Source organism: Ictalurus furcatus, chromosome 25 (assembly GCF_023375685.1).
Source record: "Ictalurus furcatus strain D&B chromosome 25, Billie_1.0, whole genome shotgun sequence".
Classification (NCBI taxonomy): Eukaryota; Metazoa; Chordata; class Actinopteri; order Siluriformes; family Ictaluridae; genus Ictalurus; species Ictalurus furcatus.
The window spans coordinates 13,277,578-13,299,487 of NC_071279.1; the positions used below are offsets into that span (position 1 = coordinate 13,277,578).

The following is a 21,910-nucleotide window of genomic DNA, read 5'->3' on the forward strand; positions in this document are numbered from 1 at the left end:
GCCCGCATCCTGGCGCTGGTGCCACCTTGGACTCGAGTGTACCGTGTGCAGAGGTAAAAACAGCAGTAAAGGATTTGGTTATAAATATACCGATGCTCTTATACAGTCTCTCCAGGATTTTGCGATTTGTGAAGCAAATTCCACATCTTTTTTTTCTCCAAAATGAACGCAGATTTTCCGCAGATTTGGGCCATGTGACATCATCACAACACGCGTTCATCACTTCAAAAGACCATGCAAAACAATTTCATGCAATTGCAATTTCACCAATTCAAGTAGTTTTCCTCAAAACAGCACAAAAAAAACAAAACCTCTGCAAACTTTGAAAAAAAAGCTGCAGCAAGAGCAAGCGTTTTTGGACGCAACATTCGTAAAAAAAAAAAAAACCTCCACAAAATCCTGTATGGACTGTCTTATCGAGAAAAGTCTGCTTGGTAGTTCCCCGTCTTCACATAAGATACCACTGAATGATTTTCGGCCCGGTTTTGCTGTCGTATACAAAAATCACATGTCATAAGGGATATCATATGGTCGTAGAACGTGAAGCCCACCGGCAGACGATTTAATTCCACTGCAGCCAAAGACAGCTGACGACAGTAGCAGAAAGTTCTGGCAGTATCAGAAAATGCTGATTAAAACCTATGACGCTCTAAAATCCTAAAATCCACCAATAGGAAGACAGTATAGAGTTGCACAGAACTCACAGGACAGCTACAGATATTAGTTGGCGAAATGTTAAAAATGAACAACGTATGGGATTTAAAAGAAGAGCAGTTTGCGGAAGCAGAGAGAACGTCTGTAACTTTCTCATCGCAGTTAAAAAATAACGACAAGACAAAAAGGGATGAAAAGAAAGAGAGGATGAATTACAGCTTCCAGATGCATAGCTTAGCTAATTAAAACGCCAATGCTCTGTTCATGGGGTTTATTTACAGTAACGACGAATTACACCACCGTGTTGCTGCGCAGAACGTAGGTATCGTCTTTAACCGTAGGTCTAGGATCGTCATTGTATGATCCGGCACAGTCTGTTATAGCTTTCGGCTTTAACCATATTCCAGTATTTCCATCTTTGACTTGTACCACAGTATAGAGAATCAGAATTTAGGGAACCAGTGATTTATTTAAAAATGATTCTATGTTATGGAACGTCCATGAAACAAGTTATCACTTAATATTATAACCACTGTCAACAGTCATTTCCTCACTACCACTCCAACCCCCCCCCCCCCCCCCATTAAAAAATTAATGTCATGTTACCCAGAAACCCTAAAAGCCATCTGTCCTGAAGTTAGAAAACTTAGTGACCTCTGACTGTTACAAAGCGCTGACACTGGAGACTCCTTCCAAAAAAAAACAAACCCCCAAACAAAGCGTCTCCTCATAGAAACCTTCACTGTATCAACGATCACACATTTTTTTTTCAATCCGTTCACCAAACAAGCCATCATACAAGTTGTTACTATAGAAATGATAATGTATGAAAACAAGCGCATTAATATAATATATAATAATATATAACTGTTAATTTTGTATCTGTTTTTATATCTCTTCCAGAAAATTATATTTATATATGTGTGTGTGTGTGTGTGTGTGTGTGTGTGTGTATAAAATATGACAAATATTTTAAAGGTCTAGTTGTTATCTTAATCATTTGGTACTCAACCCCCCCCCCCCCCCCCCCCACAGCCTCGCCCGGTCCCACATAATCCAGCCTTGATATTAACCCTTAGTTGGCTTACCAGTCAGGTTGTTTTTTCGACCCAACAGTATTTAGAGTGTGCCCACCTGATGTTCAGTCATATGCCACTAATTAGTATACTAATTCTTATTTTAAACATATGTGAATATGTATATGTGTGTGTGTGTGTATATATATATATATATATATATATATGTGTGTGTATATATATATATGTGTGTGTATATATATATATGTGTGTGTGTATATATATATATATATATATATATATATACACACACACACACACACATATATATATATATATATATATATATATATATATATATATATATATATATATATATATATATATATATATGTATGTATATGTATGTATGTATGTGCACTTTTGTCAGAGGTGCTGTTATAGAAAATGAAATGAATCAATACCTCTGGAATTCACCAGTGCTGTAGTATGGGATATATTTCGAGTTCTGTTCATTTTATGTGTGATGTTTCGATCAGGGACATCCCCATGCCGCTGGTTAGCTCTGGCGTGGAACACGGAAACCTGCGAGAGTTGGCACTGGCCCGAATGAAGGACATGGGAACCGAGGTGAAAGGAACTGAATTCGTGTTAAAATCTTGAAAAATCTATTCCGCGAAATCCGTTTGAGTAAACTTTCTCCCCCCGTTTGTTCCTTCAGTGTCGAGACGTGAGAACCAGAGAGGTGGGAATCCAGGAGATCCATCATAAAGTGCGACCATACCAGGTAACGGCGTTTTTAACATCCACCGGTTTTACATCTTTCATAAACCCTGGCTTCGCTCAGTACGGACATGGCCATTTTAAGTGTGAACGTGTGAACGCGGCGTGCAGGTGGAGCTGATCCGACGAGACTACGTGGCCAACGGAGGCTGGGAGACGTTCTTGTCGTACGAGGATCCCGAGCAGGACATCCTGATCGGGTTGCTGAGGCTCCGCCGCTGTTCACCGCAGTCTTTTCGGCCGGAGCTCAAGACCGCCGTGTCGATCGTTCGCGAGCTGCACGTGTACGGCAGCGTGGTGCCCGTCAGCAGCCGAGATCCCAGCAAGTTCCAGCACCAGGTAGGAAAAGCGAAAAACTTTACATTCTCTGCTCTAACACTTTCCTGTACGGATTGGGTGACCCGTCCGATGTCCCTCAATATCCTGGGACATTTCTTAATCGAACACTAAAACGTCGATAAGGGTACTAGAACCAGCCGTTTAATGTGTTATAATATAAACATATTAAGCAGTTTTCAGACTTATGGCCTGGTATCTGCATACATTTGGTCATATAGTGTACGTTAGACTGCGTTTACTCTTGGTTGCAGTGCTTTTTGTGCTGGAAAAAAAAAAGCAGCTCAGATGATATGCACACTTTACCCATAATCAGAACCATTAAAAAAAAACAGTAATAACGTTTAACTTCATTAAACTTAATGATAGTTTAACTACGATGATGAGCAAGAGGCTGAAAATCAAGAGATGGAAACCGTTCAGAGGGAGAGTCACTGGTGAATTTTTTTTATTTTTTTCTTCGAATGCAACACTGCAGTACTGGCAATGAAATCACCATGTCATAAATGTTATATTTGCTCACTATATGTTTTCCTGGCACTCATGTCCACCATTGTTTGTTTTTCTTACTTGCTTACCCGGCTTGCAATCCGATCGGTCAGGGGGTTAAAAATAAATAAATAAAAAATAACGTGCTCGGTGCCATACGGCACTTTTCTGAAAACGTGAACTTGTCTTAAATTTGTTAACTGTTATTGTTACTCCACTGAGACAAGTTACAGCATGTAGCTGTAACTGTATGTTACTATGGTTACAGTTGTATCTAGGCAGCACATTAATTTAGAACGGTGTTTAAAATGACTGGACCTACTTGTGCATTATTATTATTATTATTATTATTATTAATCCGATTATAATAATCCGAGTCAGACAAACCATGGTATAATGTAATGTAGTAGCTATCGATTTCTTCAGCTAGTAGGAACTTTAAACAGGTGGATGAACTGATGATTACGACGACCTAAAAGCAGCTGGTGGTATTTCATGCATGCGCAAAAGATTTGACCGACAACTTCCTGCTGCTGTTGCCAGTTTGACGTGGTTAGTAAAACAAGAGATTTAGATAACTTTCTTTTCGTGTTTTTAAAAAATAGTGTGTTGACGGACATCAGAGAAGCTACTTCATCGACTAACCATATTGCTAACATAACTGATGGACAGATTCTTCTTCTGTGGTCAGTTTAGCTCAGAATGTTTAAGAGAGGAGATGTGTTCAAAGTGGAGCATAGCAATGAGGGTCCATGATGGAAATTTTATTTATTTATTTATTATGTGGTGGAAACCACGACAGTGAATCTATTTAATTCAAGTAGCCGGTCAATTAGCTAATTAGTGAGTTATTAGCTAATTAGACCGGCCACTTGAATGAAATAGATTTCATCCAGACCTCAATAATTGAAAAACAAGTACGCCTTTAAGTAACGTCAAGATTGTGTTCTGTCTCGGTGGAAATAAATAGACAGAATATTACTGTGCATATTTAAATACTAAGCAGAATATTTGATCAGTTGGATAAATCTGTATTTTAGAGTTTGACAAACCCCTTGCATTAGAAGCCCCCCCCCCCCCCCAAATAATCCTGCCTAATCAATTTCCTTAAGCTGTGTGAAATCCATAGAGAGAAAAACAAAAGTTTTGCTTTGATAGTGCCTTGGTGTTCCCTTCCATGTGACTCTTCATTAATTCGTCCCTGCACCTCTTTTGTGTTTGCAGGGTTTCGGGATGATGCTGATGGAGGAGGCGGAGAGGATAGCCAGAGATGAACACGGCTCCGCCAAACTCGCCGTTATCTCAGGTATTGAGAGTATATTCCTAGCTTTTTCTTTTTCTATTAGAAACCCTTCCTTTCATCCTCGCCTTAAATCGTCCTCGCTCTCCCGGTGAATAAACCCTCCTGCGCGCGTTACAACGAAATCAGCTGCAAGGCTGAGATAATGGCGCAGCAGGAAGCAGGAGAAGAGTTTCTTTCTTATTATGCAGGTTTTTCCACACTTGTATTAAACTCCTGATTGGTCCGTCGGTTTTGTCTCGGTGTTGAAAGAATTAAACAGCGGCGTTATCACGGACGTGCGTGTATTGAGTTTTTGTCTGTTTTCGCTTTCAGGTGTAGGGACTCGGAATTATTACAGGAAGATGGGTTACGAGCTGGAGGGGCCGTACATGGTGAAACGCCTGGACTGAAAACAGGCCCGTGGTTTTTATCAGCGTCGCAACAAGACACAAAAATAATTCTGTGTGTGTATATGTGTATGTGTGTGTGAGAATGAGAGAGAGATGAGGGAGAGAGAAAGAGAGAGAGAAATCAGAGAGAGATGAGACACAGAGAGAGATGAGATGTGAGAGAGAAAGAGAAATGAGAGAGAAGAACGAGAGAGAGATGAGTGAGCGAGAGAGATGAGAGTGCGAGAGAGAGAAGAGCGAGAGAGGAGAGAGAGATGAGTGAGCGAGAGAGATGAGCGTGAATGAGAGAGAAGAGCGAGAGAGAGATGAGTGAGCGAGAGAGATGAGAGTGAGTGAGCGAGAAGAGCGAGAGAGGAGAGTGAGAGAGGAGAGAGATGAGAGAAAGTGGCAAGAACAGATATTACAGTAAGCTAGGATGACTCGAGCACGAGTGTAGTTATTTAAGGGTTGATTAAACAGTAAGAAATTCCATTTTATATCTGAATTGTGCAGCTTAAATTGCATTTGAATCATTTCACGTCTCCTGGCACTAAGAATGACTCATCTGTTCATTCTCTTCTGTTTTGACAAATAAAGAATATTTATCTCATCTGTTGTTGTGAATGAATGTTTGATATTAATGGTGTTATTCATTAAAAATAGTCAAATTAACCCAGTGCACATATATATAAGTTGACTGGATTTAACTTCTATAACTATTGCTATTTATCCATCAATGCGAAGAATATAAAAAACACACACGCAAAAAAACCCAAACCCAGACGTCTACTTCTACTGAACGCCAAAAAGCTTTTAAACCCTGTTTTTGTAGTCATGTGGAATGAAATTGCTTTCATTATTGCCAGCAATAAACGTTCCAGCCTGTGTCTTTCACAATCTGATTTTTCACTAAATCCGTGTTTGAGCCGGTTGCCATGCTGCCAATTTCCATCACGCGTCTCCGGGGGTGGCGACGCATCTTTTCTTTGTGGGAGAGCTCATGATATCTCTGTTGATGGCTTTTTGCTGCTTCATTTAACATTGCAATACCCAATTATGTCTGTGTCTCGGGCGCCGTGAGTCAAGGTGTCACTCGAGTGATGAGTGAATGGCCTTTAAAACCGCTCGTGTAGGGGTTTGACGTCTGAAAAATGCTTTCCAATAAACTGGAAAATGCTATCGTTCACAGGGCAGAGGTTTTTGTTTGGTCTTTTCTCATGACTCGCCTCTTGCACCGTGCAATTAAATGCACGTGTCGAGCTCGTCATCATGACTTTAGTGGACACCAACACAGCCACTGCAACAATTAAGTATTTTATTGTTTGTATTGTGTGCCGTTCGTCAGCTAGACCTCGCGGGACCTTTATACCCTGGGCTTAATAGATAATCAAGTTTCAATACATTCACTGGAGATGGAAGCTGCAGAGATGACCACAGTATAACATGGTGTGTGTTTTGATTTACAAGGGCATACGGGTAAATGCCACCGACGAGAGCTATTTAAAAGCCCCACAGATACATCACATCCTTCCTGGGCAGGAAGGTTACAGAAGTTTTATTTGCACTGTCTCAAAGTCATTTGGGTGTCGTCCCCCCCTGATTACCTGTTATCTAAATGCTCTGATAAAAATATGGCTGTGTCCATGATATCTAGGGCAACGCTTCTGCACATTTGTATATAATCTTGAATTCAGGTGTTTAAGGAAACATCCTGTCTGAGGAACTTGGTTCATTATAATTAACACCGCACCCAAGATTTATTTTGTACTTAAATTCCGACTTGTAGTTGTACCCGATGCTTACTCATGTTTGAGTTCTCTTATTAAACACCATGCACTAACAATGTCCCGCACAACACGCTAACATATCAAACGGTAAGTGATGTTTATTCATCTTAATGTTTTATTATTACTTGTATCCCACATAGGGAGTTAGATTTGAGATACTTTAGAGTGTTAGAGACTCTAAGCAGATTTAATAAACAATAGATTCTTGTCTCTTCCATATGTTGAAATATGACTGCTCAACCAAAAGAAACAGTTTTGGATCCAGGCAAGTTTAATCTAGATCAATCAAACTGGAAGTTTCATTTCCTGTGGAAGATTGAGCGTAGCTCAGAGCCGAAAGACCGTTTGACAAGTACAGACCAGCCAAAAAAAAAAAAAAAAAAAAAAGGGCAATAACTCTGAGGTAAAAGCTCAGCAGCTACTTCAAAGCTATGGAAAATACATAGGCGATCATTTTGAAGGATATAGAAGTCTTCCCCAACCCCAACCCCTCCACCAGTAGCTACGTTGTGGCAGTCCTCAAGAGAACTCCATCTCCTTTCCTCTGCCTGAGTGTTGAACGCTCCATTCAGCAGAGCAACTACTACAGCCTGCACTCACTTTGCCTGAAATTACACTGCTCCATCAGTGTGAAGTGATTCGTTCTAATCTTATAGTAGCTGCAGGATTCACCATTAACCTCATCACTGTCTCTGACTGTGTGTCACATATCCACAAAGTACACTTCCAAAACAAATACAGCAAACATTTACGTTCGGTCACTTTTTTATTTTTTTCTTCGGCAAATACATAAACAAAAACATCTAGTGCAATATACAATGGATATAAAATGAAGTCTACACACCCCTGTTAAAATGGCATGTTTTTGTGAAGTAAAATGAATTAAACTGAAAGAAAACATCACGTTTTTCCACCTTTAATGTGATACAGCAACTAAACTTTCGAGTGAAAGACGACTAAACTTGCACTAACTTGGTTGCGTAAGTGTACACAGATTTACTGTACTCCAAATCTATCAAACTGAGGGTTAAAAACTCCTGTGCACATCGCTTTTCAAACCATTCCACAGGTTTTCCCATAGGATTTAGATCTGACTGGGTCATTTCAAAACACAGACCTTCTTCTGAAGCCGTTCCTTTGTTGACTTGGATTTGTGCTTTGGATCGTTATTGCGTTGGAAGGTGAACTTTTTCTTCATCTTCAGCTGTATGACAGAGGCCTGCAGGTTTTGTGCCAATCTACACTGGTATTTGGAGTTATCCATGATTCCCTCTGTCTTGACTACAGCCCCAGTCCCAGCTGAACAGAAGCAGCCTCATAGCGTAATGCTGCCACCACCATGCTGCCCCATGGATATGGTGTTCTTTGAGTGATCAACTGACTTGGTTTTGCGCCAGACATGTATTTTAGAATTATACCCGTGACATTGTACATCGACCTCATTAGAACACACAACACAATTTCCCCACATGGTTTGGGATGGTTTAGATGGGCCTGGGTGGGGTTCCCCCCCCATGAGGGGAAGGGATTCCGTCTAGCCACCCTAATCTATATCCCTGATGTGAAGAATACGAGAGATCGTTTACATTTATTCATTTAGCAGACGCATTTATCCAAAGCGACTTACAAATGAGCAAATACAAGCAAAGTGATGTATCAAGCAGAGAACAATACAAGTAGTGCTACCATACAAGATCTGTTAATTGAGTTCTAGAAGAAGCAAAGTGCGCAGAGCAGAGTTTTTTTTGTTTGTTTTTTTTAGGGGTTGGTTAAGTGTTAAGGGGTCTTTAGCTGTTTCTTGAAGATGGTGACAGATTCTGCGGTCTGGATTGAGGTTCATTCCACCGCTGAGGAACAGATAGTGTGAAGGTTCTGGAATGGGACCTTGAGGCACGCCGAGTAGGCAAGATTGTTGTCACATGCAGGGATTGAGCAGTAATTGCAGATATTCCTGCAGCTCCTTTAGTGTAGCGGTAGGTTTCTTGGCAGCCTCCCTGATAAGTTTTCATCTCGTGCTTTCACTCAATTCAAAAGGCAGGTCCTGTTTTTGGTGAGGTCACTGTGGTGCCCCCATTTTCTCTACTTATTAACGATTGCCTTCACAGTGTTCCATGGTACATCTTATGTTTAGGAAATTCTTTTATACCCTTCTCCTGATCAATACATTTTGACAGGGAGATCCTGCACATGCTTTGTAAGCTCTTCAGTCCGTGGCTTAGGCAGCCGGATGAAACCAAGATGTCAGGAAAATCCTCCAGAAACAGCTGATGAATTCTGATGGTTGCTATACGACACTAATGGCGGAAACAAGATCTGACATGACAAGGATATTGCGTTCATTTTTTTTTTTACATCACCAAAACTCTTCGTTTTAAGAGGGGTGCATAAACTTTTTTCCACTGTAGACATTATGGCTCAGCAAACTTCTGCACTTCTGTTCAGAATTGCATTGTTTCATACTGCAGAGATATTTCAAGCGTTTATTTTAAAATATTTGTAAAGTGACAGCATGTGAACTCAGGCACACGAGTAAATACAGAGAATACACATCCCACAAGGCAAGCAGTAATATTCAGCATAAAGTTCTCAGAATGGGCAGAAAGAGGAGGCGGTCTAATTGTGTCCAAGTAAACAAATAAAATTTTTTGAGATCAGTGAGTGTCTGTGGCCCTATAAACTCTCTCCTGCAGCTGTAGAGCAGTGGGACGAGCATCAGGGTCAAATGCCAGCATGTCCAAAAGCAGGGCACACAAGTCAGGGCTTGGAGTTGGAGGCAATGGCGGTGCCCGTCGTGCCCGCATGGGGATTACCAACTGCAGAGCTGGATTCTCACATAAAGCCTCTCCAAGCGGTGTGAGCCAGCGGCCTTTCTCCGCATACGCTCCTGCAGATGGATGAAAGTATATGACAAACTCAAAAAAAAAAAAAAAAAAGAGGAAATTTTCTGTTTGACCACCAAATTATTAACATCTAAATTCAAGGGCATTCAATGAATATAAATTAGCAAAAGCAAAGTTTAATGCTTTAAAGCTGTGGCACAAGGCACCATTCATTAGTATTCACTACAGCACAAAGGAAGCAAAAACACACCCCGTAACTTTGATGGATGAGAGAAGAAAAAACAACACTGAAAGCTCTTAACCGCCTTTAATAAATAGGCTGAGACACCTGACCTTTGTGGTAGCCAGCTGTGAGTAATTACAGTCCTGCTTGAATTGGCTGGCCACTCCATCCAAAGCCTCTTTGCTCAATCCAATTTAGTCCATCACCAATAATACACCATGTCAATGGGCCCTTAAGTCAGGCACACAAATGCCACGATACATAAAATTAAGCACAGCTACCATCCTGATGTAGCTCCAATGCACTGGTTGGCATTAGCGAGGGTGAGTTTGGGGTCACACGCAGCCAAAATGGGCTCCGATGAGTGCTGATGATCTCAATAAACAAGGGCTCTATCAGTTACGAGAAAGAGACTAATCTTGTAGTTAACATAGTGGTGTCCAAAGTCCAAAGCATGGTTAAAGATGAGCAAATGACACTGTGGAGGTATGCATGGAGAATCAGTACAGTTCTGATATAAGCAGTGTAGTCACTGAGATGTGAAATTAGAATAAAACGCCCCAGTGACCCAGGACTGATTCCTTTCATTCTTTAAAACATCCTTGTTATGAATTAAGGATTAATGGGTTTTAAAGGATGGCATGTAGTAGTGGGCGGTATGGACAAAAATCTCAGCATTGGTTTAAAATGATCAAGGTATTGGGTTACATCATGGTATAATGTACTATGTAATGTAAAAATCCACACCTTGTCTCCATACCAAAAAAATCCCTAAAACCATAATAATAGATCAACCGTTATACCATCCACACATACTAATCCCATTACATTTTGATCTTTGTTGCACCCACTTACCTAAAAACTAAAACAATGTATTGCATCTCAGAAAAAAAATAGCCTTCTTTGCACTTCCAAGTAAAGTCATTTGTTTATATGCTTCCTTTTTTTTGTTGTTTTTAAATGACTTACCAAACATTACAAATCCACATCTCCGCCTTACTGGTTAGCAAAACTAGGTTTGGAACATATTCATGAGACTGAGCACTCACCCAGCTGCTCCTCGTTGGAGCCGTCCTCCAGGAAGGTGATCCTCTCCAGCACGGCCCAGAAGAGAACACCTAGAGAGAAAATGTCTGCTTGGGCTGTGTAGCTGTGTCCAGCCCACACCTCAGGGGCCATGTAGAAGTCTGAACCACACGTGGAGGAGAGGGCCAGTCTCCTCCGTTGCCCTTCCGTTGGGCCTTCTACGGTCTTGCTCAGCCCAAAGTCGGCCACCTGGAACAAAAATCAAGGCAAATCGTCAGCCCCAAAACACAAACATCAATACAGGGAGTGTAACGATACACGTAAATCAGAATTAGATTAGATACGATGGCATCTACATATAATCAATTTTTTCAATACAGCAAGAGTAAGTCTGGTTCAGTTGACCACTCAGTGTCAGTGGGGACGCCTCTGCCACCAACAAGTCTAGTCCTTCTTCTTACTACTTAATACCCTTAAAATATTAAACTATTAGAACTATTTCAGACATTTGACTTTGCTATGAATTTCTAATTGAATCAGTTCCAAATCAACCCTACAAACATTCAAACACACATTCTTGAGATATACCGGAGAGATGCACGTAGCTAGCCAAAAAAAAAAAAATTTAAATTCCTTAACATCAACATGTAAGTACCATCTCTGTATGACAAACAAGAAGGAAGCAGTTGAAGAAAAAACAATAACAAAAAAAATTTTAGACGTTAATTCATTTGAGAACTTTATCCTGTGTGGATCAATTCTAAAACCTAATTCGTTAATCTGCTGGTTACAATGATAATCCCATATAAATCCGACAAACGTTCAACCACTCGTTCTTGAGATATTGCAGAATCTCAGACAGACGGACAACCTGAAAACGCCCCCATCGCTCAGTAGCAGAAAACACGAACCAACACGATACATTCAGGATATATTATTTATTGATAGAGACTTCAAAGCACTACTGTAAGTCGCTCTGGATCAGGGCATCTGCCAATGTAAATGCAACAGTACAAATTTAAATCAGTCCCTCTAGGATTTTGTGGTCGCAGAAATTGATACGTTTACATGGACAGCAGTAATCTAATTATTGACCTTATTCTGAATAAGACAATATTCTGATTAAGGTGTTTACATGAGTCACTTTTAGAATATTCCTTTCATGTTCCCATTTTACATATTATAGAACATAGATCAATTAACAGCACACGTCATTACGTCTTCGTTATGGTACCGTATACAATTTTGAGTGTTTTTATTTTTAAATTTTACGAACGCTTCAAGTGCAGTTAATTATTTGTCATGCTGTACCTGCAAATAGACGACTGCTTGAAGCAGTGGGCTGCGTCCCAAACCGCGTACTTACCTACTATATATATCAGCTGAGATACGTGTAGTTATCCTAGTATACAGTAGGTAGGTAAGTACGTGGTTTGGGACGCAGCCGTGCTCTCTTGTTTGCCATCAAACGGTTGAGCACTGCCGTGTGTGTACGTGTCCTGTCGCAGAATGCGGTGAAAACTCCCACACGAGGTTAATAGTGTGATTAAGGTGTGTACATGTCTGTAATGCACTTCGATAGTGCAACTAAAACAGGAATACTCCACATGTCTTAATTCCATTTGTGTTTACTTCGAGTATGACTTTAATCGGATTAAGGTAATATAAAATTGCTGTTTACATGCTAGTTTCTTAATCAGAGTATCGTCTTAATATCCGATTATTGTTGTCCATGTAAACGTACTGAATAACACAAAAACGAGAAGTTTACGATTTTTCTAAATTACCACAGATTTTCTGCAGATTTGTGTGACATCACCACAACACGCATTCAGCCCAAGCCCTCTTCGATTCATGTGCATCGAACATGAGTACAGCTAAAAGATCTCATTTACCAACAAACATCACTGTGAAAGGGCAAAAAATAAAATAAATTTAAAAAAAAATTCCACAAAAAATAAAATAAATAAATAAATAACATTTTTAGAAAAAGCACAAACAACTGCGAGTTGCATCACAGATTTTGAAAAAAGCCGCAGCAAAACCGAGCATTTTTGACCGCAACGATCACAAAAAAGACAAAAAAACAAAACAAAACAAAACAAAAAAAAAACACAAAAAAAAAAACACTCCACAACATCCTGTACGGACTGTATAAATTTTGCATTATGAACTTCTGTGAGGTTTGGAAAGCCTGGATTGAAACCAGTCTGTCACACTGTTTAAATACAACACAAGTTCTGCTTTGCTGATTTGCTGTGTGGGTGGAACCAGTGAAGCAAATACAAGAAAGTTTGAGCTTTTAAAGACCCACTCTAGTGGCGTTTTACCCATGCATTACCTTGATCACTGGGCCAGTTTTAGTTAGGCAGACGAGCACATTGGCCGGTTTCAGATCTCGGTGCACTATACCCAATCCATGCAGGAAAGTCATGGCACTACTGAGCTGCCGAACCACCTCATGATTCCTCTGGATGTCTGGACACCTAGACAGCATGTACTGGTTCAGGTCTCCACCATCACAATATTCCATCACCAGCCACAAAGCCAAGCACCGTTTCGGCAACTTCCCCTCGAACGCCAGTCTCCTCCTCGACCTGTCTGGGTTTCTCGCTTGACTTTTAGAGTCCTTGTCCACGACCCTTCCTTTGAGGGCACTCTCCACGAGGTCCAGCGGTAGCTTGTTGGATTTCAGTGGCTGCAGCGTTTTAGGGCCGGTCTGCAGCAGGCAGTTGTGGAGGGCGATGACATTCGGGTGAATACTGGCAGTGGCTCTCATGGCCCAAAGCTCCTGCAAGTAGAGTTCAATGCTTTCTGGGCTGCAGCAGGGCAGACGTTTGATGGCCACCGTGTCTCCTCTGCAGCCCCACCAGCCTGTCTCCATCACATGGCCCTCAAACACCACGCCATAGCTGCCTCGACCCACTTCCCGCTGCAGCCTGTACACCTGCTCCATGACGGATGGTTCTACCCTCACTGGATTATATTCGATACACCAGTGTCATGGACGATGAACATTTTGTTTGTTTGAGCTGCAAAGACAGGAAAACTTTTTTTATACCTCAAACCACAATAAATAATTTCAACACTGAATTTAGCTTTCCAAATAGACCTGGGGTAATATTAATGTCACCAAAAGTTTGAGCTGTTTTTGCATTGAAAGGCACACTATAAACTAAATTCTACGTTTAAAGTCCCCGTGAAGCGCCTGAAACCCGCTGCATTATCCAATGTGTTGAAAATTTCCACTGAAGCAGGAAATCAGGGCGGGACATATTGAGTGACTCCACCCCCTTTTTAAATAGCCAATAGCATTTAGCTTACCTCACAGCCCGGGCTAAGCCATATTTGACAGTACTTCGACAGGGTGATTTTTATAATGTCGGGGCATTATAAACGCAAAGACGACAACGACGATTCTAGAGAGCATTTGATTGGACAGAAAATCTGATGAGAAGCTAAAGTCCAGAATGAGGTCATCAAAATTGTTGCTTCGTATCGGTGGTAGAGAGCGGGACTAAATTTTGAATGCGTATATATTCTAAATGTGAATCATGTCATTGTTTTGGAGCGCACTAGCTTATAGATAACCTTAAGTCTAACATTCATACCAAAACTTCCATTTTTGATTTCAGATGAACATGTACGTGATGTGTTTGTTTGTGCAATAAGTAAAAATATCATAGACTGTATTGCTTTAACTACTTTTATATTAAGGTTTGGGTCTTTAACTAATCAACTAACTGCAATGTTTAGTTGTGTAGTTTTCCACTGGTAAGGGAAATTCAACCATAAAATAAAATGAAATGTTTGAAGTCATACCACAGAATTCTCCATTCTGATTGGTCAGAAGATGCTCTCCCAGCAGTTCAGCTACAAGGCAAACCACAGGTTTATACTAATGCAATCTGTTCAATACATTATCGTTATCTACCTAATACTTATACGGGAACGACAGTGGCAGACATGTGGGTGGGCTTTCACCTACTAGGACAATGCACAGACGAAGAAGAAGACGACGACGAAAAGTAGTAGTCGTAGAGACAGAGTCAGAGGAACTTGCATCTCATTTCCTCATAAAACTTGATAAAAATGATACCCGAGACTACTGATAGTGTTTATTTATTTATTTATTTATTTAAAATAAAAACCAAAGGGTTATCACACCAAACCCTGCCCTTGTTTAGATTAGTACTGATTATTGTTCTTTAACGTGTCTAGTGTTACTTTTGCACAGTCCTGTATGAGTAAAATGTTTAAAAGCAGTCTGAAACTATGCTTGACATTTTTAGGTATTACTGTGTAAAGAAGAGGTTTTTCTTCAGGGACAGAAACAACACTTGTATGTAAGGATAATTTGCTCTACTCACTTTAACTCACCAAGTTTAACACACACTATTACCTCTCGACAATTAAAAGTGTACGCTACAGATCATGCTGCTGCTTTTCAACCATTTTGAGGAAGGAAAAGTCAGAGCCTTGTTGAATAATAGTCTTGTCACTTTACTCACCCATGAAAACAAATCAAGTGACCAGTGTCACAACTCGTATTAAAAACCCACATAAAACAAGTACATGTATCTGACGTGTGCAAGCAAAGCGCTTAATCCAAATAAAATGTACACAAAAACTCAGCGGAAGTTCCGGCCTTTCAGAGCTTCCCGCCTTAAACCGAATCTGCGCTCCTATTGGTCACAGGGTGTTTCCGGTACCCGTGTGACCAATAAGCGCTGATGTTGTCACTAAGGATTCAAACCGACCAATGAAATGAAGGAACGATACAAATATTTAGGTTTTTATAAATATCTACAGACTGGTGGTAGTTGTTGCTTTTGTTTGTTTTTTTAGTTGAAACCTTTTCACATATATGCATGTACACCAGATACAACAGCATTGTGTATCGATTTAGTTTGAAATAACAAAATTAACCCGAGTAATTAGCCAAACAAATATGAGATTTGAAAAACTTATATACGTAGGCCTGCATAATAATGATATGAAGTCATCTGAATAAATATGAATAATTCACAATAATGACATGAAGTCATTTGAATAAATATGAATAATTCATAATCATGATATGAAATAAAAAGGTGAAACAATTTTAGTGCATGTTTACAAAGACAATTCTTTGAGGTAAATAGTGAAGTTTGGTGGAGATTTTAAGAATCTATATGTATGAATGATGAATTTGGCTAGAGTCAGTATGTTGTGGTGAGGAACATGTAGTTGAGAAGATTACTCCAGGTTGATGAGATGAAATTTCAAGTTGAGAGAGTGTTGTGCACTAAAATTGTTTAAACCTTTTTACATCGTATAATTATTATGAATTATCCATATTTATTCAAATTACTTCATTTACCTCAAAGAATTGTCTTTTTTTTTTAAAGTAAACGTGCACTAAAATTATTTAACCTTTTCACATCATATAATTATGATGAATTATTCATATTTATTCAAATTACTTAGGCAAAGGTAGGCAACTGCCTTGGGCCCCCAGAAGCCAAAGTGAATATTAAAATATTTTAAATTATTAATGCTAAATAACATATGCTGAAAATTTAAACATCAATGTTAAAATACTGAAATGAGAGGCCCCATTCCTATGTTTGCCTATTTTGCCAATCACTAAATCCACCATTGGCTTTTATTGGTTGGAGGCAGGGAATTACAGAAACCAGGCCATTATGATTAAACTATGTCCAGTTTATATTTAGCCTATAGTTGATGTCATGCAGGTGACAGCTAGGTTTCTGATTTAAAAAGAAGAAGAAGAATTTTTAAGGAGAAAATGCCACCCTGAAACACATTAAATATGTCTGTATTGAAATGTTTGTGATGTCCATCCATCCATTAATTTTCTGTACAGCTTATCTTACACAGGGTTGCGGTGAGCCTGGAGCCTATCACAGGGGACACCCTGGACAGGGTGCCAATCACATGCTATGAACAATTTGGAAATGCCAATCAGCCTACAAGGCATGCCTTTGGACTTGGGATCAAAAACCCTAAAGCACAGGAGGAACATGCAAGTTCTGCACAGGAGGGTGGAGGCAGGATTCAAGCCTCCAATCCTGGCGGTGCAAGGCAAACGTGCTAACCACTAAGCCACTATGCCCCCTATGTTTGTGATGTGATTACTGATTTTGTTGTTAATTTGCTGTTAATTTGTTGCTGCATTTTCATTATTCTTGTGAGAAGTTAAGTGCCATGCTGACATCACAGGAGGTTACTGCCACTGCTAGCACAGTTACAATGGTGTTTAATAGGAGAAAAAAATTAACAAACATAACTTAATGAATCATAAGGGATAACCCCAAAAGAGCAAAGGCTTTTTTTTCCTCACTTACCATTTTCCATTTCACATTTCATCATAGTAATGAGAAATCCATCATAGGTGAGACATACATTGGACTCCAAAATGTTCCAGAATGCATTGCAGTTATACGTTAGACTCAGGTCGCCTATTTAGTGATTTATGAGATGACGAGTACAATAGAGCTGATGGTGGTATAGGCATGAAAGCTAGGGAAGGCAGTGTAGAAATCACATAGGACTAAGCGCTAAACACGTTAAAATTGAGGGACAATGAACAGTAAAAATCTATCCATCCATCCATTTTCTGTATCGCTGATCCTACACAGGGTCGTGGGGAGCCCAGAGCCTATCCCAGGGGACATGGGGCACAAGGTGGGGTACACCTTGGACGGGGTACCAATCCATCGCAGGTCACAATCGCACACACCCATTCACAAAGTACAGACAATTTGGAAATGCCAATCAGCCTACAATGCACATCTTTGGACTTGGGGAGAAAACCAGAGTACCCAGAGGAACCCTCTGAAACATGGGGAGAACATGCAAGTCCACATACACATCGAAAAGGTGGGAATTGAGCCCCCAGCACCAGAGGTGTGAAGCAAATGTGCTGAACGTAGTAAATATTAATGAACTATCTAAAAAATCTAATACACAGTATGATGTAGTGTGATGTTTAATGCATTGCTCAATAAATGCCCATCTGTTGCACATTAGCCACAAAGCAGAGGACTTAGGAGGATTCTGTAGACAGATTCATTGCCAATCCACTTTATTTATTCATTCTTTTGCCTTGAGTACTCACTTTATCATGCTCATGGTTGCAGTGGGTCTGGAGCATATCTCAGAGACACTGGGCACAAGGTGGTAAGACATCCCAGATGAGTCCACGCAGTCCACGCAGGGCACCATACCCACACTTTCACACACTCATTGACACCTAGGGGCAATTTAGCCTTGCCAGTACACCTAGTTTCTTCCTGTTTTTTGGAAGGTGGGAGTAAATCGGAAGAAACCCACACAGAATTGTTAATTTGCAGACGTATGTGTTATTCAGTTTAGAGAGAGTCTAGACTGACTGCCTCACAACCCTGTGTAGGACATGGGGTACAGAAAATGAATGGGTGGAATGCCTACTTGTGAAATGTAATGCCTTGCTGCTGGGTCTGTAAAGGCCACTGTGAACTGCTCCAATAAGGCACCAATGCTAAACTCCCTAAGCGCATTACAGCCAAGTCAATGTGGCATCTAGGTCTTCTATGGGTGAGCTGATTTTACGTAAGAGGACGGTAATCTGGAAGTTTATGTGTTTCATAACTGTAGCCTTCAAACCTACCGAAAGGTCGATTTCACGTACCAGTCTTCTAGATTTTCCATTTTAATAAATACTTTTGAGGTCAGAGTTTTAGGTTTGAGACGCAGTTCATGACAACAGTCACAGCAACTGTGGAAGATTTTAAAGAGAGACAAAGCTTGTCAGTCTGTTTAAAATCACTGTGCATGAAATTACTAAAGATTTTAGAGTTCAACATGGAAACAGGGATATTTTGGCTCTGATGTGCTGTATAGTGAATATCGACTTAATGTCGCATTTAATCCTCCAGATGTACATAAGATGATGTGAACAATGCCACTTGTGCTGCAGCTGCTTCTGCAAGTGCACGCAACGTCATCCGTCAAGTATAAACCAGACCTCTCTGCTTCACATTGGGCCACATCACATTACCCCGGCCTGGTATTTTCCTACAATAACATACCCCGTCATGCTTATGTATCATTCAAATCTGGATGCGAGAGTGGAAAGAGATGCGCCCTTTCAGACACACCTCCTGACTTGTTGAAAAGCTGTGTCAAGAAAATGCCTGCTCACACTTCTACATAGTTCCTGTAATCAAAACCTTTGCCAGGAGATTCTCACCTGTGTCTGCGTTTAAACAAAAAGAAATTTTTCATTATTAATTTCAGCCCTTTCATCTGTTGCATTTTTCACTTTTGTTGCTTATTAATTGTTTTTGGAAAAACACTTTTTCTTTTGCTGGGTTTTTTTTCCCCATCTAAAGACAGCAAATGAAGGCCATCAATGTAGGATCTGCCTAAAATCATCACCAAAAAGCTATGACTAAGGCACATGTAACATTCACCATGGCCAACATTGAGCTTGTTCGCTGTATCGAGTGCAGGAGGTCAGTCATTCTTTCTCCTTCATCAGTAATAGCTTTATTTGTGATAAGTGCATATTAGTTAGCTCTCTGACAGAGAAGATTGCAGCATTAGAGGTGCGCTAGAGAGGGTTAGCGAGAGTGAGAGCAGCATAGCTTCTGTAGAGGAAAGTCTGGGTGCCTTAGACAGAGGTAGCAAACCCACAAAAAAGTCTACTAAGTCATATCCAACAATTACTCTTTACATATTTTGAATTATGAATATATTTACATATTTACATATTTTGAATTATGAATTTGAAGGCTTCATTACAATCCTGGTTGTTTCTGTAGGCAAAGCAATTACGTTGGGGACTTAAATGTTCATTTTGATCATCTAAAAGATGATCACAGCTTAATACTGACATTTGGATTTGATATAGAAAACTTCATCACACAACCCCAGTCTGATGCTATCTCAGATTATTACCTCATCTCATTTAAAATGTGACTTAATCACAATGTATGCACTTTAAATGACCTACTACTGGCCTCCAATCAGGTTTGCATCTCCTTGCTAGGGTTGCTTAATCTCAGTGAAGATTTTGATACCATAGTTAATCCTATATTTCTAAATAGACTAGAAGTTCGAGGTAAGGGAACAGCTCTCTTCTTGCTCAGGTCTTATTTGACTGCTCACTATCAGTTTGTAGATGTAAATAGTGACGTCTCTATGTATACTAAAATAACAGTTAATGTTTTAGGTAAAGTGCTTTTTTCACTGTATATGCTATCTCTAGAAACAATTATTCATTAGCTTCCAGTGTTATGCTGATGACACCCAGTTGTATGTTTCACCAAAGCCAGGTGGGAGGCACCAGCTTAACAACACTGAGGCATGTGTAAAGGACATTAGACACTGTGTGCTGAGTAACTTCCTCCTACTTAATCGTGACAAGACAGAAGTACTTCTACTAGGACCACATGCAGCTAGAAGAAAGCTTAGTGGTTATCTAGTAACTCTGGATGGCCTTTCAGTTACATCATGTGCAGCAGTAAAAGACCTTGGTGTGATTATTGACTCCAGTCTTTCATTTGAAGCTCATGTAGATAATATTACTAGGATAGCCTTAATTTATCTCAGAAATATTGTCAAGATAAGTAATAAGAAGTTCATGCTTTTGTTACCTCTAGTTTGGAATACTGCCTTTGTGCCTGACTGTCTGGATGTTCCAGTAGGAGCATAAACAGGCTTCAGTTAGTACAGGATGCAGCAGCTACAGTCCTTACTAGAACCAGAAAATATGACTACATCACGCCTATCTTATCCACACTGCACTGTCTCCCAGTGAACTTTTGCATGAATATAAAATACTACGTGATCTATAAAGCACTAAATGTGATGATGTGCTGCATACTTTGATTAAAAGGTGCAGGCTTTTTGTTGGTACCTAGAATAATGAGGATTACAGTAGGGGCCATAGATTCTTTTTTTTTTTTTTTTTACAGTACAAAGCCCATATTTGTGGAGCAGCCTTCCAATTAGTGTTTGGGATGCGGACACAGTCTTTAAGTCTAGGCCGGAAATAATTTTTCTCTTGGGTAAAGGTGCAGAGCTGGAGGGTTTGTCAGAATAGTGCTTTAGTAAACTGGGATGTTTGAATGCCGTAACCTCACTACTCATGCTTTCACTCAGGTTTGTTGATGGTGGAGTGACTGGCTGCTGTGTGTCTCAGAGCACCCTCATACTTATGTTACCTTCTGGCTGTCCCTTTTAATTATGCTGCCACATCTAGTCTTTCAGGAGCTCCTGCTTGCACTCTGTGCACAATATACTGTACATCCACTTAAAGCACTACAGGATCAACATATTTAATACTCTGTGTTCTCTTCCTCTCAGCTGATGAGATGTCTGACTTCTGACGCCTGGCCCATTCTGCTTAGAACTTCCTTCACCTGAGAATCACTTGCTTCTGCTAAGGATGGCCCCGCATGGATAGCCTAAAGTTTGCTGTGAGTTTGCTATGGATGGTATCACATGGATAGTCTAAAGATGATTGTGGATGTTCTCTGCACTCTGGATTTGCTAAAAAAACTATTCTCAACTAAGTCTCATTCATTATTCAGTGGATGATTTCACCTGGATATCATAGACTTAAAGCTAAAGCTCTGCCAAAATATAAAATGACCATGGTGCTTATACTGAAGATCTTTCCTAAACACCTAGCACTGCTTGACTGTATAGTATATAGTTGTAGAAGAGTAATGATTTATATTCTCACTATCCAGCGTCACCCAGATGAGGATGGGTTTCCTCTCAAGGTTTCTTCCTCATGTCTTCTGATGGAGTTTTTCCTTGCCATCATCACCTCTCGCTTGCTCATTATGGATCATAATATCTATATTGGGGTCCAAAAGTCTGCGACCACACTGAAAATCTGGGATATTTTTTCATTAAAGTTGTAAATACACAGAAGCTTTTAGAATTTAAAAAATATTTTAAACAAAGAAAGTAAATGTTCAATATCTTGAATATATAATAGATTATATAGATAGATTATATAGATAGAAGATAGATTGTTTCTAGAGATTTCTGAATTCATTCTTCTGCTTCCATCATGAGTTACAT

At 39.9% G+C, this 21,910-nt stretch overlaps 2 protein-coding genes across 3 annotated transcripts in view; one reads left to right on the plus strand and one right to left on the minus strand.

The window, feature by feature from the left end:
* Positions 1-5,559, plus strand: part of elp3 (elongator acetyltransferase complex subunit 3) — a 26,508-nt gene extending 20,949 nt beyond the window's left edge. Inside the window, exons 10-15 of the mRNA XM_053614342.1 lie at positions 1-53; positions 2,210-2,300; positions 2,392-2,457; positions 2,565-2,792; positions 4,503-4,584; positions 4,894-5,559. The exon at positions 1-53 is cut by the window's left edge and continues 141 nt beyond it. Coding sequence (XP_053470317.1) covers positions 1-53; positions 2,210-2,300; positions 2,392-2,457; positions 2,565-2,792; positions 4,503-4,584; positions 4,894-4,970 — 597 coding nt within the window. The 3' untranslated portion in view covers positions 4,971-5,559. The remainder of the gene's footprint in view (positions 54-2,209; positions 2,301-2,391; positions 2,458-2,564; positions 2,793-4,502; positions 4,585-4,893) is intronic.
* Positions 5,560-7,460: 1,901 nt separating this feature from the next.
* si:ch211-63o20.7 (Serine/threonine-protein kinase pdik1l-B-like) lies at positions 7,461-15,873 on the minus strand. 2 transcript variants are annotated; one of them, XM_053614620.1, is made up of 5 exons: positions 15,337-15,873; positions 14,648-14,698; positions 13,167-13,857; positions 10,849-11,074; positions 7,461-9,620 (listed from the first exon to the last, which is right to left on the minus strand). In XM_053614620.1, the coding sequence occupies exons 3-5, from the start codon at positions 13,779-13,781 to the stop codon at positions 9,388-9,390; spliced, it is 1,074 nt and encodes a 357-aa protein (XP_053470595.1). In that variant the 5' UTR covers positions 13,782-13,857; positions 14,648-14,698; positions 15,337-15,873; the 3' UTR covers positions 7,461-9,387. The 2 variants fall into 2 exon arrangements, with proteins under 2 accessions (XP_053470595.1, XP_053470594.1); XM_053614619.1 differs by lacking the exon at positions 14,648-14,698.
* Positions 15,874-21,910: the final 6,037 nt, after the last annotated feature.

Excerpts from the sequence above, each read along its gene's own strand:
- si:ch211-63o20.7 (XM_053614619.1), bottom strand. The coding sequence starts at position 13,781 with ATGGAGCAGGTGTACAGGCTGCAGCGGGAAGTGGGTCGAGGCAGCTAT. Across the intron at positions 11,075-13,166 it reads AAACTGGCCCAGTGATCAAG|GTGGCCGACTTTGGGCTGAG; the intron begins GTAATGCATGGG and ends TTTTTGTTCCAG. Across the intron at positions 9,621-10,848 it reads CTCCAACGAGGAGCAGCTGG|GAGCGTATGCGGAGAAAGGC; the intron begins GTGAGTGCTCAG and ends ATCCATCTGCAG.